Genomic DNA, 14,538 nt, shown 5'->3' with positions numbered 1-14,538 from the left:
CGGCGTCGCCGTCCTTGCACCACCGTCGCCATCCTTGCCTCGTCAACGCCGCTGCTCCTTGTCCATAGCATCGCGCCCTCGCTCTCCATCCCCCGCAGCCGCGTGTTCACGCCGCCCACGTGAGCCGAGCTCACGCCGCTGCGTCGCCTCTGCCATCGCCATTGTGCCGCCACAGTGCCGCCTCAGCCTTCCTTACCCTGGAAGCTTGGCTCCTCCCTTCTCCTCGAAGCCAAGCTTTGCATTAGCTACAGATCCGCCTCACACCACCATCCGCCAACTTTCGCCATTCCCATCGCCATCACCGCCTCTGTGCCATCCCTCCCCGAGCCAGCTCGCCTCCATCCCTATCGCCGCCGTCGAGCAGGATGCCTCCGCGCACGGCCGGGCCGACCACGCGCGAGCATAGCCGCCCCGGCCGCGACCTCCTCACACCGGCTCCTCCGCGCCGCCGCGTGGCCACCTCCTTCAATCGGGCGTCACCCGCCGGCCTCGCCTCTACTCCTCCCCACGCCACCTCTACTCCGCCGCCTCCTCCGTCGCGGCGCCTGCCGATATCGCCGCGCCGACCGCCTTCATGAGGCGCCCTCCGCCTCGGTCGCGCCGCCCGCGCCGAGTGCCCTTCGGCCGACGCGACGCGCTGCCTCCGGACCTGCGCACGACCGCGCCGCCGGGTCCGACGGCCGTCCGCGCGTCGTCCCGCGCCCGGTCGTCAACCAGCCCGAGCCGCCGGCGCCGCACCGTCCCGTCGCCGGTCACCGAACCAGGCCACGAGCATCGCCGCCCCGGTTCGTCCGCCTCGCCCTCCTCCGCTCGTGCGCGCGGCGCGTGCGTGAAGAAGAAAGAGGAACGAGAAGAGGAGATCGAGGAGGAGATGGGGAAAAGAAGAGAGACACTGTCAGGTGGGACCCTGTTCCCTTAATTACTCTTGCACAGTAATCATCCTCTTAATCCTGCCTTATTATCTCATTGACAATTGGGCCCGGTTGCCCCAAATCCTTGATTAAATCTCCCTTAATCCCACGGTTACTAATCAAGCCACGTGCAGTAATCTCTCTTTAATCCTTCCCTGTTGTATCACTTACATGTCGGCCCATTTATACTTAATCTCTAATCAAACTTCCTTTTAATCGTCGGGTCACTTACTTGTGGGACCCACCTTTCCCTTCCAACCGTGCACCCGGTCCGCTGTTCGATGTCGCCGACGTGTGGGCCCGGTTGCCGGTCTCCTACCCGCGTGGACCTTGTCCACCCATCGCTCTCCGTCGATCCACACACCCGGTCCACGTGCGCCGAGTTACTGACCATTGGGCCCCGCGCGTACTGACTGTGGTCCATGAGCCCGGTCCGCCACCTCAGCGCGCCGCGCGCTCGGTAGACTTGGTCCACCGTGCGCCATCTCCTCCTTTCCACTGACAGTGGGCCCCGAAGAATATTCCATCCGAATATTCCTTTCCAATTAAAGAAACTCCATTTCCTTTGCTCCAAATATTCCTTTGATCTTTGAAAATTCATATCTCTTCAACCGTAAGTCCGATTGACTTTGTTCAACTTCCACATTTTTTCTAAAATTGAGATCTATCCAATGGCACTATTAGTTATAATAGTTTATATCTAGTTTATAGGGTTTTGGATGATTTTCTCTTTTGGAGTGTGTAGCGAATGTTCCAGAGATTCGACAGACGCGGATTTTTCTCGAAGATTTGAAGACCAACAACTAAGGCAAGCCACTCTTCAATCATATTGCTCCTAGTTTATAAAATGTGTTGATTGCAAATTGCATGATTAGTATACACGTTTTTATAATCGGCCTCGGTCTACCGTTAAACTTGATCCTTGTCGCCTCACCAAGGTGTTACTCGGGAAACTACGCTCCTTGAGCGTAGGTGCCCACCAACACTACAACCACTATTATATTGTCAATATGGGAAAATTGGGTTGTGAAAGTATTGAGAAAAACCCGACTCATGGAGTCGGTGGGTTTGAAAAGGAAAATATAGTTGTGAAAGCTCGCGATGCGGAATCTCGCTTGAGTGGCTTGTTGTCGTATTCGCATGTAAAGACCGATTCCTTTGGGAATTCCATCCAAGCATCTTACACTGTGACCATACGGGTATTGTGGGATACCCCTAGAAAAATATTTAGTTATTCCATGATTATCTTGTATGCTAGTAGTAGTGGGACACTGGGGATGAGGAGACAAAGTTGTGTGTGTTTGATCAGATCTTTGGCCATGAGTGGCCCCGCCGCTATTGTGGCGATACGGTACAGATAGGCGTAGAAGCATCCCTAGTGTACCTTGAGTAGACGTGGGCTGAGACTGCCTGATGCTTGTCGTAAGACTCGGCCTACTATGTGGCATAGGATTTTTAATGGACTAGCTTTGGAAAGGCCTTGCAACGAACTTCCGGTATCGGCCAGTACCGGTGTAAGTTTCGTGTCGTGTGGGTAAAGCGTGCAACCTCTGTAGAGTTTAACTAAACTATTCGGACAGCTGTGCCCACGGTCAAGGGCGAATGTGAGGTGATTCTCTTAGCGTAGATTTGTTTGCCTGTGCTTTTGTGGAATATTGCTGTAGGATGGGAATCGTTACCAGAGTCGGTCTGTGTGGCTGACGGATGACCTGAGTGGTTTTGAAATGGGCCTATGTGACTTGGGATGTCGAGATAGCATCATAGAGTAGGCTTCCCGAGAGGAAGCAGAGTGTCATAGGTGTTGGATAGCTTAGAGCAGCCAAGATGGGATGGGACGAGAGGTCCCTGACCTGAGGCGAAGTTTGAGATATCTGATGGAGATATACAATTGGAGAAAGTGAGAAGAAACTAATAAAGGAAAATAGAGTAAAGTGAATCAAACTAAAATTTTGCCTCTTCCGCTTGAGTTGTTGCAAAGCAACTCGTGGTAGGATCGAGAAGGTAAGTCTCTTTTCAAATGTTTTATAAGAAACCGCACTAGAGTTTTCTAAAAATGTTGTTAAAATAAATGGTTTGCCAAATGAACCTAACCTTCCGTTGAGGCTTGCATTTACATATTTCCCCGTGGCTTGCTGAGTACGAAAGTACTCAATCCCCCATTGTTGTTGTTTTTAGTTCAGGTTGAAGATGGCGAAGGCTATGGTTTCGTCCCTAGACCCAAGCCACTGCTCGTGGATTGGAAGCCCTAACTACGCTATTTTCTGCTGCTGCTTTTTGATTGAAGGTTGCATCTCAGCGATTACCCGAAGGTGCCACATAAAGGTATAATTTATTATTCGTGTTGCTATGATTCATCACCTTACCGCAGGTACCAGCATCTGTATCCTGGGACTGGTACCGACAGACGCGGTTCCGCAGGAGACGGTTCGCTATTCCCGTGTGGCACACCCCCCTTGGCGCCGTACCGTACGGCGGTGCCAGGGCGGGGTGTGACAATCATGCTTCAAGAATCAGCCTGTCCTGTCCTGTCTATGAATCCCGTAATTCTATCTTCGTTTTCTGCTAATACTAACATTTACATTTACATACATTCATCTATATCGTACAATCCGTGTAAGCTACAAACGGGGTCGGCACTATCACGTACGGCGATCGTGGCGCGCATGCAGTTCAAGTAAACAATGTCATGTCCGGCGTCATCACGGCTCTCCGGCCATGAGGCAGTCCACCGGTGGCACGACCGGGCGCACCTCGTCGCCGTACGCCTTCCAGCAGAATGGCCCGTAGAGGCGGCCGTAGCCGCCCTCCTTCACCGGCGCGAGCTTGATGTCCTCGAGGCGCAGCCCGGCGCACGGCGCCGCGTCGCTGCACGCCAGATACACGGGCCGCTGCGTGTACGTCCCCGTGATGCCGCTGTACGCCACGCCGGACACGGCCACCGCCGCCGTCTGGTTGGCGCACGTCGCGTGGTCGCAGTAGTACTGGTCGATCACGATCGGCGTCTTCACCGCCGACACGCGCACGCCGGAGAACAGCACGCCCCTCACCGACCCGGACCCGCCCTGCCACGTCTTGATCCTCACCCCCGCCGACGTCCCCACCAGGGACACGTCCTGCACGGTCACGTCCGACACGACGGCCATGGCGCCGCCCTTGCCGAGCCCGCCGATGCTGATGCCGTGGCCCGGGCCGCAGGTGACGCCGCGGACGAGCACGCGCGAGCAGCCGTCCTGGATGGAGACGCAGTCGTCGCCGCACGCCACGGTGGCGTTCTGGATGGAGACGCCGACGGAGCCGGCGAGGTGGATGCCGTCCGTGTTTGGGCTGTCGCCCGGCGATCGGATGGCGACGCCGCGCACCTCGACGGCGCGGCAGGTGTCGAAGGTGAGGTGGAACCTGGCGCTGTTCTGTATGGTTATCCCTGTCACCGCCACGTTCGTGCTCTCGTACACCCTCAAAGCCTTTTTTGTACAAACAACAAATTAAAATACACATAATTATCAATAATCACTGATAACATGTCGTTAGTACTAATCACTAAAGGAAGAATTGTTCTTACTGTTGGCCTGTTGTTTGTCCCGACGCGATCTGCGTCGATGTCCTGTAGAAATAGACAACAACGATCAAAATTTCCAATGTTTGTGGGCGCACACATACTTATATGTAGGTCCATCATTTTTTATTTGTTTGCCATGGAAGGATCCTTACCGTCGCCGGTGCGCCGCCGCTCCACCAGTGGCTGCCTTGGCCGTCGACGGTGCCGGAGCCCTGGATGGTGAGCCCGGTGCAGCTCCTGAACTCGAGCCACTGCTGCACTGCGTTCCCGGAGCACCACGCACCCGAGTCCGTGTTGGCCACGATCGTTCCGTCCAGCTGAAAGATAGGGGGACTAAAATTTAAGACAATTTTTTTTTTGAAATTTCAGTCTTAAATTGTCGGATGTCTCCTGGACAAAATGGCGAGGACTGCTTTACATAGCCAACAAATACGAGTTCTCAAACCCCAAGTCATCACACGTGCAAGCATTTGTATCTTGTTACAAGCTCTTTGGCGTTGGTACGCACTACCAAAGAAACGTGCCGTCCAGTTCTGCTTGACGAGTGGTACACGCAACACATACATATATCGATCGAAACTCACCTGAAAGACGGTGTTGGGTTGGCAAGAGTCGCCGGTGAACGTGACCGGGCCGACGACGAACCGATAGCCCGCCGGCACCACCACCGTCGACGACCTCACGGCGCACGCCGCCGACCACGCGTGGACGAACGCCTAGAAAACAGCACACACAAGTACATCACCAACCATGAATTTACACATGACAATTAACGTATGTAGAATCAATCGTGAGTGTATGTGCGTGTGTCTGCACTCTGCACTTGCCTTTGTATCGTCCTTGTCGCCGTCGCCGACGGCGCCGTACTGCAACACGCTGAAGGTGGTCGCCGGCGGCGATGGCGGCGAAACAGGTCTTGGTGGGCCGTGGCGGCCGGCGGGCGGTCGACGGTGATGGGAGTCTGTCGTCGCGAGGCAACGGCCGGAGAGGAAGGAGGAGGTGACAACAAGAACGAGGAGGAAGGGGAAGCTGCCGGCGGTAGAGGCGTTTAGGCTTCTTGGCCTTCTCATCATCGATCTCCTTGATTCTAGCTACTAATGTGATTGATCTCGTTGTAATGGCAAGTTAATTACTACTACTAACCACACTACCAGGAGTGCCTATTAGTTTGCATGCGTGATCAGTCATAAATATATGGGTACATATATATATATATGTATTCACTGATGGATCGATCGATCGATGCATGATAGGAAATGGGGATTGATTGCAAGGAATCAATTGCCAAGCCGGGTAGCTTTTGTTAATTGCACTGGGAATGAAATAATCCACTAGTGTTAACTAGTAGTGCTAGTAGTTGCTGTACAGGATTATAGACTTAACTGATATCCTGCTTTTGTTTGTATATGGAATTATGAATGCATGACGCTTGAGGAGGAGCTCGTGACCTTGCTGATTTAGACGGCTAAGATGTACGTGTAATCAAGATCAACCCATGTTTGTGACTATATGACAAGTTCGAAGCTGCAAATAACCAACACACCTTTCATTTGTTCTTGGAAGAGACCGACCGATTAACTAGTTTCGTTGCACGCTTCAAGAGGCTACTATACGGGATTGTGATATTGCTGGCTAGCCAGGCCAAACTACTTGTGAACTCCAAGGTTTCCCAGATTCTTCTAGACTAGTATGCTTGTTCAGTGTTCAAATAGTTTACATTGCACAATCGTAGCGAAAGTAAACTGAGTTTGTATTGCACAGGTCTTTAAATTTAAGATGATGTTGAATATTTTTTTAGCATTTGTGTATTTTTTTTTATGGGAGAAAAGAAGCTGCTAACGTACCTCATCATGTGGCAATGTATAAAAGTTTTTAGATTTTATATAATGAGTAAAATGTTCTGGTAGTATTACAACTTGCGAGATTCAATTTTTGTCTTGTAAAATGCTTAAACAAGTCACTTATTTTGTTTTGGCAGTACAAATCACATAAAACATGTGTGGGGGTGTTCGCAATAAAGTTGGATGCCACGTTGATTTCTTTCGCAACATGGTCACACGTGATTCATAAACAAGCCAACATGTAATTTTACCGGTAGTAAAATCTAATAGAAGATGAATTTAAAATCCTCATCAGAATCAGATCACGAGTACTTAAGATTCTTAGGAAGGAGTTAATACTTAAAAGATCAATGGCCTGAAGTGTTAGGTCCGGATTATACGGAAGGGTTTTTGGCGGCGCCCGGGCGATCAGGTGGCGCCGGCCATTATCTCCAGCGGGAGATGTGTTTGGATGGAGGGTTTTTTTGGCAACTTTTTGATAAGTCGACAAGCACGATCGCAACACCTAAACGCCTTGCGGTGATATGGAGTCGCTAACCACCTCGATCTAGCCAAAGGGCCAAATCAAGATGGGTTTTGCAAAAAGAAAAGCTAAACCGGCTAGCGGAGCCGATTTAGAGATCAAAATCAGCCTCTAGGCCGATTAGATCAATATGAGGATAACTACCCGTCTTGTGGGCAAAACGGAAGGTTTTCAGGACAAACCTACAAAGAGGTGTCGCACTCTCGCAGCGGCGGCGGACGGTTTACGGCGCAAACCGACAAAGATGGACTAAACTAGGGTAAAATAGAAAACATAGTAAAAGAACGATTCAAGTATATTGTATTCGGGGGTTTTACAATGAACCGGCCTTGTCCCTTAAATAGGGGATGGTCTTGCCCTCTACAGGCCCTTCTCCACGTCCAACTCGGGATAGAAACCAAAGGAAACACGAAACATGTCTTCCCGAGCAAGGAAACCCGGGACCCGACGAAAACAGACTCGGACTTGGACCCTGACGGTCTGACCGCCCACATACCTGTGGTCAAACCGGCCCTACTAGCCGGTCAGACCGCCCACACACCTGTGGTCTGACCGGCCCTATGAAGAAAACCCGTCACTTTCCAAACTTTGGCAATTTTCCCCTATTTCGTCCATAGGTGCCAAATTTAGGTGTAAACAGGTTTCTCCGATCCAGTGTGGAATTTTGCAGGGATGCCGCCTGCTCATCCAGTTTACGATCTCTGGGATATCTCTGCTTCCCGTGGCTGTTATATTCCTGGTTTTGTCTCGGTTTCCAATGGTTATGGGATAATTCAGGCTGCCTTGGGTATTGATGCTGATCCTTTTGGCATGTTCTCCATTTTGGTCGGTTTTGATCTTGGCTTTCTTATGTGGTTTGTTATTCAGATCAGTTTTGGTTATTTGAGTGGAGATAAAGGCTGTTTTGGTCAGGGACAGTTTCCTTGGCTGCTTTTCGTCTCGGATCAGGACGCCTTGCTTCCGATATATAAAATCAGATCGTTAGGGAGCCCAGGGGCTCATACCCTCCCCTCTTGGAAAACAAAATTGGTTTGCAATCTAGGGTTTCCACGCCAACTACATGTGATCCTTCCCATGGCTGATACCGGCGGTGGGGGCGAAAAAGGGACCATCGGTGAGAAGGTTACCCGCCCGAAGCCGCTCGATGTCGTCTTGGTTGATCAACAGCTTGCTTTGGCTGGAGGCTCTGGTTTGGCAGATGCATCACGTGAAGAGGATTTCCGTCAGAAACCAGTAGAATCTCAGGGTGGTTCCAAGTCTTTACAAGGTCCTGCTGCGTTTACAGAAGGTCCAGTTGATGAGGAGGATGATGACGCTGTTGAAGTGATCCTGGAAGAGGAAGAAGTGCAGAAGGCAGGGCAATTGACTGTTTTAGCCAGATTCTACTCGATGAGGTTTCCTAATCCTGTTGCTCTGTTTGAAGACATGAGAAGGGCTTGGAGACTTCGGGCAGAGATGAGCTACAAGTCACTAAAGGACAATCTGTTTATCATCACTTTCTCTAATGAAGGGGATTATCTGTTTGTGCTCCAAGGGGGGCCCTGGCTGCATCGTGGTGATGCGATTTTGGTCGCTGAGTTTGACGGTTTAACCAATCCATCAATGGTGCCATTGGATACTGTACCCATCTGGGTACGTGTTTATGACCTTCCCCTAGTTATGATGAACAAGGCTAGAGGTGATTTGTATGGAAGTAAGATCGGGAAGGTCCGAGAGGTTGATGTTGATGCGTTCGGGAGTAACAGACATGACTTCTTTCGTATCCGAGTTGATTTACCAGTCAACAAGCCCCTAAAAACAAAGTTGGATATTAAAATCAAGATTAATGGGAAGGAAGAGACACGCAAGTTCAATGTGAGATATGAGAGGGTCCCTCATTTTTGCTTCTCTTGTGGGTTTATTGGCCACTCTGACAAGGAATGTGCAAAGCAGGTGTCGAACGAGGATGTGCCTTTCCCCTTCTCAGCTGACCTTCGTTGTTCGCCTCTAAAACCTTTTGAGAGGAAGGTGAGCAGGGTCAAAGCATTGCAGAATATGGGGGTATCGAGGAAGCTGGTTTTCAGAGGGGCTGGCAGTGCAAGCTCTTCTTCAAAAGGGCACAAGGTTGAAAGCGTTCATGCTACAGATCTCCCTTCGCGAGTTGATGCATTTGATGTCTTTGATCATAGGGAAGGGAAGGGTGATGAAAGAGTAGATGATCTTCTTGCCAGCCAGACTAATTTGATGCATGTGTCGGACATGAATAGCTTGGGGCAGTGCCAACAGAAGGAAGGGATGCAGCTTAAGAAGGTTCAGGCTGGTGCACTGGTGAAAGGAATTGCTAGCAAGGAACCGGCGTCTCAGACTTCAAGTGAGATGATCCCGGCGATTCTTTTTTGAATACTCAGCAGGATTCAATTGAGGAGAGCTCCATGGAAGATACATGCAGTCCAATCAAGAGAAAGAACCTGGACAGTTCATCTGTCAGAAGGGTGGGCAAGGTGCAACAGGCGCTGTTGCAGTACGAGCAGCACGGGGGAAACCAAGATCTGGAGCAGAAAAAGGTAGGGGACTCGACAAGGGCACTGAAGCGCTCTAGGAAGGAGGCGGGAAGAGGGACCGAGAAGGATGACATGGAAGCAACCAACCCAGGGGCTGCTGGTAAACTGGTGGGGCCCGTGTTAGGGTTCCACCAGGAGCAATAAGTTGCCTAGCCTGGAACTGTCGCGAGGCTGGGAACGCCACGACAGTTCGTGACTTATGTGCCTTGGTTAAAGAGACAAGTTCCCAGATCGTGTTTTTGTGTGAAACTAGACAGAAGGTGGACAAGTTGAGTCGTCTTTGTAAAAGGTTGGGTCTTAGAGGTTGTGCGGGTATTGATAGTGATGGTTTGAGTGGGGGTCTGGCTTTGTTTTGGCATGAGTCTGTTTCTATTGATATTAAAGATATGAATGAGAGATATATTGATGCGTATGTCTGTCTCTCTCCGGATGATCCTCTTTGGCATGTTACTTTTGTGTATGGAGAGCCACGGGTGGAGAATAGGCACCGTATGTGGAGCATGTTAAATACAATAAGGCAATCCTCCAACTTGCCGTGGTTGGTCATGGGTGATTTCAATGAAGCTCTTTGGCAATTTGAACATTTCTCCAAAAAGCAAAGAAGTGAGCCAAATGCAAGCCTTTCGTAATGCTTTACAAATCTGTGAACTGCAAGATCTTGGTTTTAAAGGGCTCCCCCATACGTATGATAACTGTAGAGATGGTTGGAGTAATGTGAAAGTGAGGTTGGATCTTGCAGTAGCAAACGATAGGTGGAGGGACATATTCACAGCAGCACAGGTGGTCCACATGGTGTCGCCTTGCTCGGACCACTGTCCAATTCTCCTGAATTTTCAGGTAAAGGAGAACCTTCAGGTTAGTAGAAAATGTCTGCATTATGAAATCATCTGGGAAAGAGAACCAGAGATTAGCCAAATTGTTGAGGAGGCCTGGTCTATTGCGGGTGGCAAAGGTGATCTAGGGGAAGTGAGTACTGCACTAGCTAAGGTCATGTCTTCCTTGAAATCATGGAGTAATAGGAAAGTTAAGAATGTGGGCAGATAAATTGAGAAAGCTAGAAGAAGCTCGCTGAGCTCCAAGCGACTAATGCTGACAGTTTGCTTATTCGTAAGGCTACTGATCATATGAATGAGCTGCTATATAGAGAAGAAATGTTGTGGTTACAAGGATCTAGAGTTAACTGGCTTAAGGAGGGTGATCGGAATACTCGATTCTTCCACAGCCGAGCTGTCTGGAGAGCAAAAAAGAACCGTATTTCCAAGTTGAGGGATAGTGATGGAACTGTTCATAACACGACAAAGGAAATGGAGACAATGGAAACGGATTACTTCAAAGGAATGTTCACTGCCGACCCCAATATATCTCCTGATAGAGTCACTCACTTGATCCAGCAGAGGATTACAGATGAAATGAATGACAAATTGTGTGTGGGATTTACTGATGAGGAGATTGCCACGGCGGTGTTTCAGATTGGACCCCTGAAGGCGCTAGGGCCCGACGGGTTCCCAGTGCGTTTTTATCAATGTAATTGGAATATCGTTAAGCAGGATATTATGGCTGCAGTTAGGAGATTCTTTCACACTGGATCTATGCCATCGGGAGTTAACGAAACGGTCATTGTCCTCATCCCAAAAATTGATCAACCTGTTGGATTGAAGGATTTTAGACCGATAAGTCTTTGTAATGTGGTATACAAAGTGGTCTCCAAATGCTTGGTTAATCGGTTGAGGTTATGTTTAGATGATTTAGTCTCAGATGAGCAAAGTGCATTCGTGCTAGGGCGTCTGATAACAGATAATGCACTGCTGGCCTTTGAGTGCTTCCATTCAATTCAGAAGAACAAGCAGCCAAATAAAGCTATGTGTGCTTACAAACTTGATCTGTCAAAAGCGTACGATAGAGTGGATTGGCAATTTCTGGAAACAGCAATGACTAGAATGGGTTTTGCTCACAAGTGGGTTAACTGGATTATGGCATGTGTAACCACGGTGAGATACTCTGTTAAATTCAATGGAACCCTCATCGAGTCATTTGCGCCCTCCAGGGGTCTGTGCCAGGGAGACCCTCTCTCGCCCTTCCTCTTTTTGTTCGTGGCTGACGGGCTCTCTCTTGTCTTGAAAGAGAAGGTGGCGCACAATGATCTTTCTCCTCTGCATGTTTGTCGCAATGCGCCGGGTATCTCACACCTGCTTTTTGCCGACAATACACTCCTGTTTTTCAAGGCAAACCAGCAGCAGGCGCAAGTGTTTAAGGAAGTGCTAAGCAACTCTGCTTGTGGTACAGGTCAGTTGATTAATCCATCTAAATGCTCGATTATGATGGGGTCTTCAACACCACAACCTGTCCAGGCCACTATAAAAAATGTCCTTCAGGTTGATAGGGATAGTTTTGAGGAGAAATACTTGGGTTTCCCAACGCCTGAGGGGAGAATGAATAAAGGGAAGTTTCAGAGTCTTCAAGAAAAAGTGTGGAAAAGAGTAATCCAATGGGGTGAAAATTACTTATCAAGTGGAGGTAAGGAAGTCTTGATCAAGGCAGTCCTTCAGGCTATACCGGTGTATGTCATGGGAATATTCAAGCTGCCTGATTCTGTTTGCGAAGAGCTTAATAAGCTAACAAAGAATTTTTGGTGGGGGGCTGAGAGTGGTCATCGTAAGACCCATTGGAGATCGTGGAATACTCTGACAAAAGCTAAACAGTGTGGTGATCTAGGCTTCAGGGACATCAAACTTTTTAATCAGGCTTTGTTGGCAAGACAAGCTTGGCGACTCATTGAATTTCCTGAAGTCTATGTGCTAGGGTTCTGAAAGCTAAGTGTTATCCCAACGGTTCTCAGACTGATACGGTTTTTGGGTGTAATGTTTCAGCCAGCTGGAGAGGAATTTTGCATGGGCTTGAACTGCTGAAACAGGGTTTAATTTGGAGAATCGACAATGGTAATTCAGTGCGAGTTTGGCGGGACCCGTGGATTTTGAGAGAACACACAAGGAGGCCGATCACGGTGAAGGCGAACTGTCGGATCAAATGGGTCTCTGAACTCATTACAGCCGCTGGCACCTGGGATGTGAATAAAATTAATCAACATTTTCTGGGTATTGATACTGATGCAATTCTGAATATTCGTTTATCTCCCAGAGCTGATGATGATTTCGTAGCATGGTACCCTGACAAACTGGGGAGGTTTTCAGTTCATAGTGCGTATCATCTTGCAGTCAGCTTAAAGAACAAAGAGGAGGGCTCGAGCTCTTCTGCTGCCAACAGTAAGAGATCCTGGGACTTAATCTGGAAATGTAACGTCCCCCAAAAAATAAGGATTTTTGCATGGAAAGTGGCCTCTAATAGTTTAGCAACTCTGGATAATAAAAGAAAAAGGAAATTGGAGGTGAATGATGAGTGTGCTATATGCGAGAGGGAGAAGGAGGACTCTGCACATGCCTTATGCAGGTGCCCTCATGCGAGGCAACTCTGGCTGGCAATGCGTCAAGCTGGGAATATTACACTCAGTATGGATAATGTTCATGGAAGTGGTTCATGGCTATTTGATTGCCTGGAGCAAATATCTGAGGGAGACAGAACCATGTTCTTGATGATACTGTGGCATATCTGGTTTATTCGTAATGAAATAATGCATGGTAAATCTGCCCCACCAATCCAAGTTTCAGTCCGCTTTCTAGAGAGCTATGCCTCAACACTGTTGCAAATCAGACAACACCTCCTGGCAAACCTGGAAAAAGGAAAACATGTGGTTCAGTTTCCTGTTCTGCATGCAGTGGCTCGTCAGACCACCGGATGCACACTGGGAGAAACCAAGAAGTGGTTGGATGAAATTAAACGTTGATGGCTCATTTGATCCTCTCCTGGAACGAGGGGGTATTGGGATGGTATTACGAAATGATAGTGGAAATGTCATTTTCTCTTCCTGCAGGGCCATCGGACGTTGCAGTGGGGAGTTAGAAGCTAAGCTCTGTGCCATCGCAGAAGGAGTTGTGCTGGCGATCCAATGGACTCTGCTCCCCCTGATAGTTGAAACAGATTGCCTGGAGGCAAGTCAGCTAATTCAATCCAAGGCTGGGGACCTATCAGCCCATGCTTACGTAATCAGAGAGATTAAATATCTGCTGTCGGATCAGCGGGCTTTCGTCGTCAAGAAGATTCATCGGAGTCAGAATCGGGTTAGCCATGCGTTAGCGAATAAAGCTCGGTCTGAGAATGTTTCTGATTTCTGGTTGGAAGGGTCTTGTAACTTTATATCACAGATAATCTATGATGACGCTAAATTTGAGTAATAGATTTACCCTTCCCCGCAAAAAAAAATAGAAGATGAATTTTATTATTGATTGCCAAGCACTATATGACCGTCTTCATTGAAAACAATAGTACCATATATACAAAAAAAAATATGACTGTTATTTTTTTTTGCTTGCTCTGCTCACATAGCTAAAAAATACATTATGTAAGGTCAGTGCACCTTCCAATTTGAAAACAAACAATTCATTTGACATGTATTTCATAAATTTGCACCATCGAAATAAGATATCGACTCATTTAAGCATTTCGCAAGATGAGTGACTAAATTGCACCCACCTTGCAAGTTGTAATACTACTGATGTATTTTATGGAAAGCCCATGTTTCATCGTTCAGATTGCAGAAAACAATATGTATTATGAATTATGACATAAAACCATAGGTATTATGATTTTAAAGTTTCAGAGTAAAATATATTTTAGGTATGTCATGTAGATTACTCTAGTTTTAAAATGCATATCTGGATCAATAATGTGAGTTAAGGGTGTGTTTAGTTCACGCTAAAATTAGAAGTTTGGTTGAAATTGGAACGATGTGACGGAAAAGTTGGAAGTTTATTTGTGTAGGAAAGTTTTGATGTGATGGAAAAGTTGGAAGTTTGAAGAAAAAATTTGGAACTAAACACGGCGTAAGTGAGTCACTTGTCCATCTTTGTCCACATGAGCATACTTCGTACACATTGCCCACCTAGGATAGAAAAAAAATGCATGTGAACATGTGCAGAAACGCATGTGCATTGTAACTAAATTGATGGAAACATACCATGTAAACATACTCTACCTCCTAGGATTTCGCCTCCATCGATACTCGTATTCATAGCTTGTCGTCGCCGCTGCCAATCCCGCCAAAGACCGGATCTGG

The 14,538-nt window shown here is 48.1% G+C and overlaps 1 protein-coding gene and 1 pseudogene across 1 annotated transcript; one reads left to right on the top strand and one right to left on the bottom strand.

Moving 5' to 3' along the window:
* Nucleotides 1–3,443: 3,443 nt before the first annotated feature.
* On the bottom strand, nt 3,444–5,649 carry LOC107281276 (polygalacturonase At1g48100-like). Its single transcript, XM_015786832.3, has 5 exons — nt 5,295–5,649; nt 5,052–5,183; nt 4,620–4,784; nt 4,471–4,512; nt 3,444–4,372 (listed from the first exon to the last, which is right to left on the bottom strand). Exons 1-5 carry the CDS (start codon nt 5,538–5,540, stop codon nt 3,611–3,613), a joined length of 1,347 nt encoding a protein of 448 aa, XP_015642318.1. The 5' UTR covers nt 5,541–5,649; the 3' UTR covers nt 3,444–3,610.
* Nucleotides 5,650–7,503: 1,854 nt separating this feature from the next.
* Nucleotides 7,504–13,657, top strand: LOC136357005 (uncharacterized; annotated as a pseudogene).
* Nucleotides 13,658–14,538: the final 881 nt, after the last annotated feature.

Source organism: Oryza sativa, chromosome 6 (genome assembly GCF_034140825.1).
Source record: "Oryza sativa Japonica Group chromosome 6, ASM3414082v1".
NCBI classification, from domain to species: domain Eukaryota; kingdom Viridiplantae; phylum Streptophyta; class Magnoliopsida; order Poales; family Poaceae; genus Oryza; species Oryza sativa.
This window is presented reverse-complemented; position numbering and strand designations above follow the sequence as displayed.

What these genes read in the sequence shown, in the direction of transcription:
- LOC107281276 (XM_015786832.3), bottom strand. Translation starts at nt 5,540, where the DNA reads ATGATGAGAAGGCCAAGAAGCCTAAACGCCTCTACCGCCGGCAGCTTC. An exon ending in GCGACAAGGACGATACAAAG is followed by an intron (nt 5,184 to 5,294) that starts GCAAGTGCAGAG and finishes GCTGTTTTCTAG; the next exon opens with GCGTTCGTCCACGCGTGGTC. An exon ending in GGACAAACAACAGGCCAACA is followed by an intron (nt 4,373 to 4,470) that starts GTAAGAACAATT and finishes TGTACAAAAAAG; the next exon opens with GCTTTGAGGGTGTACGAGAG.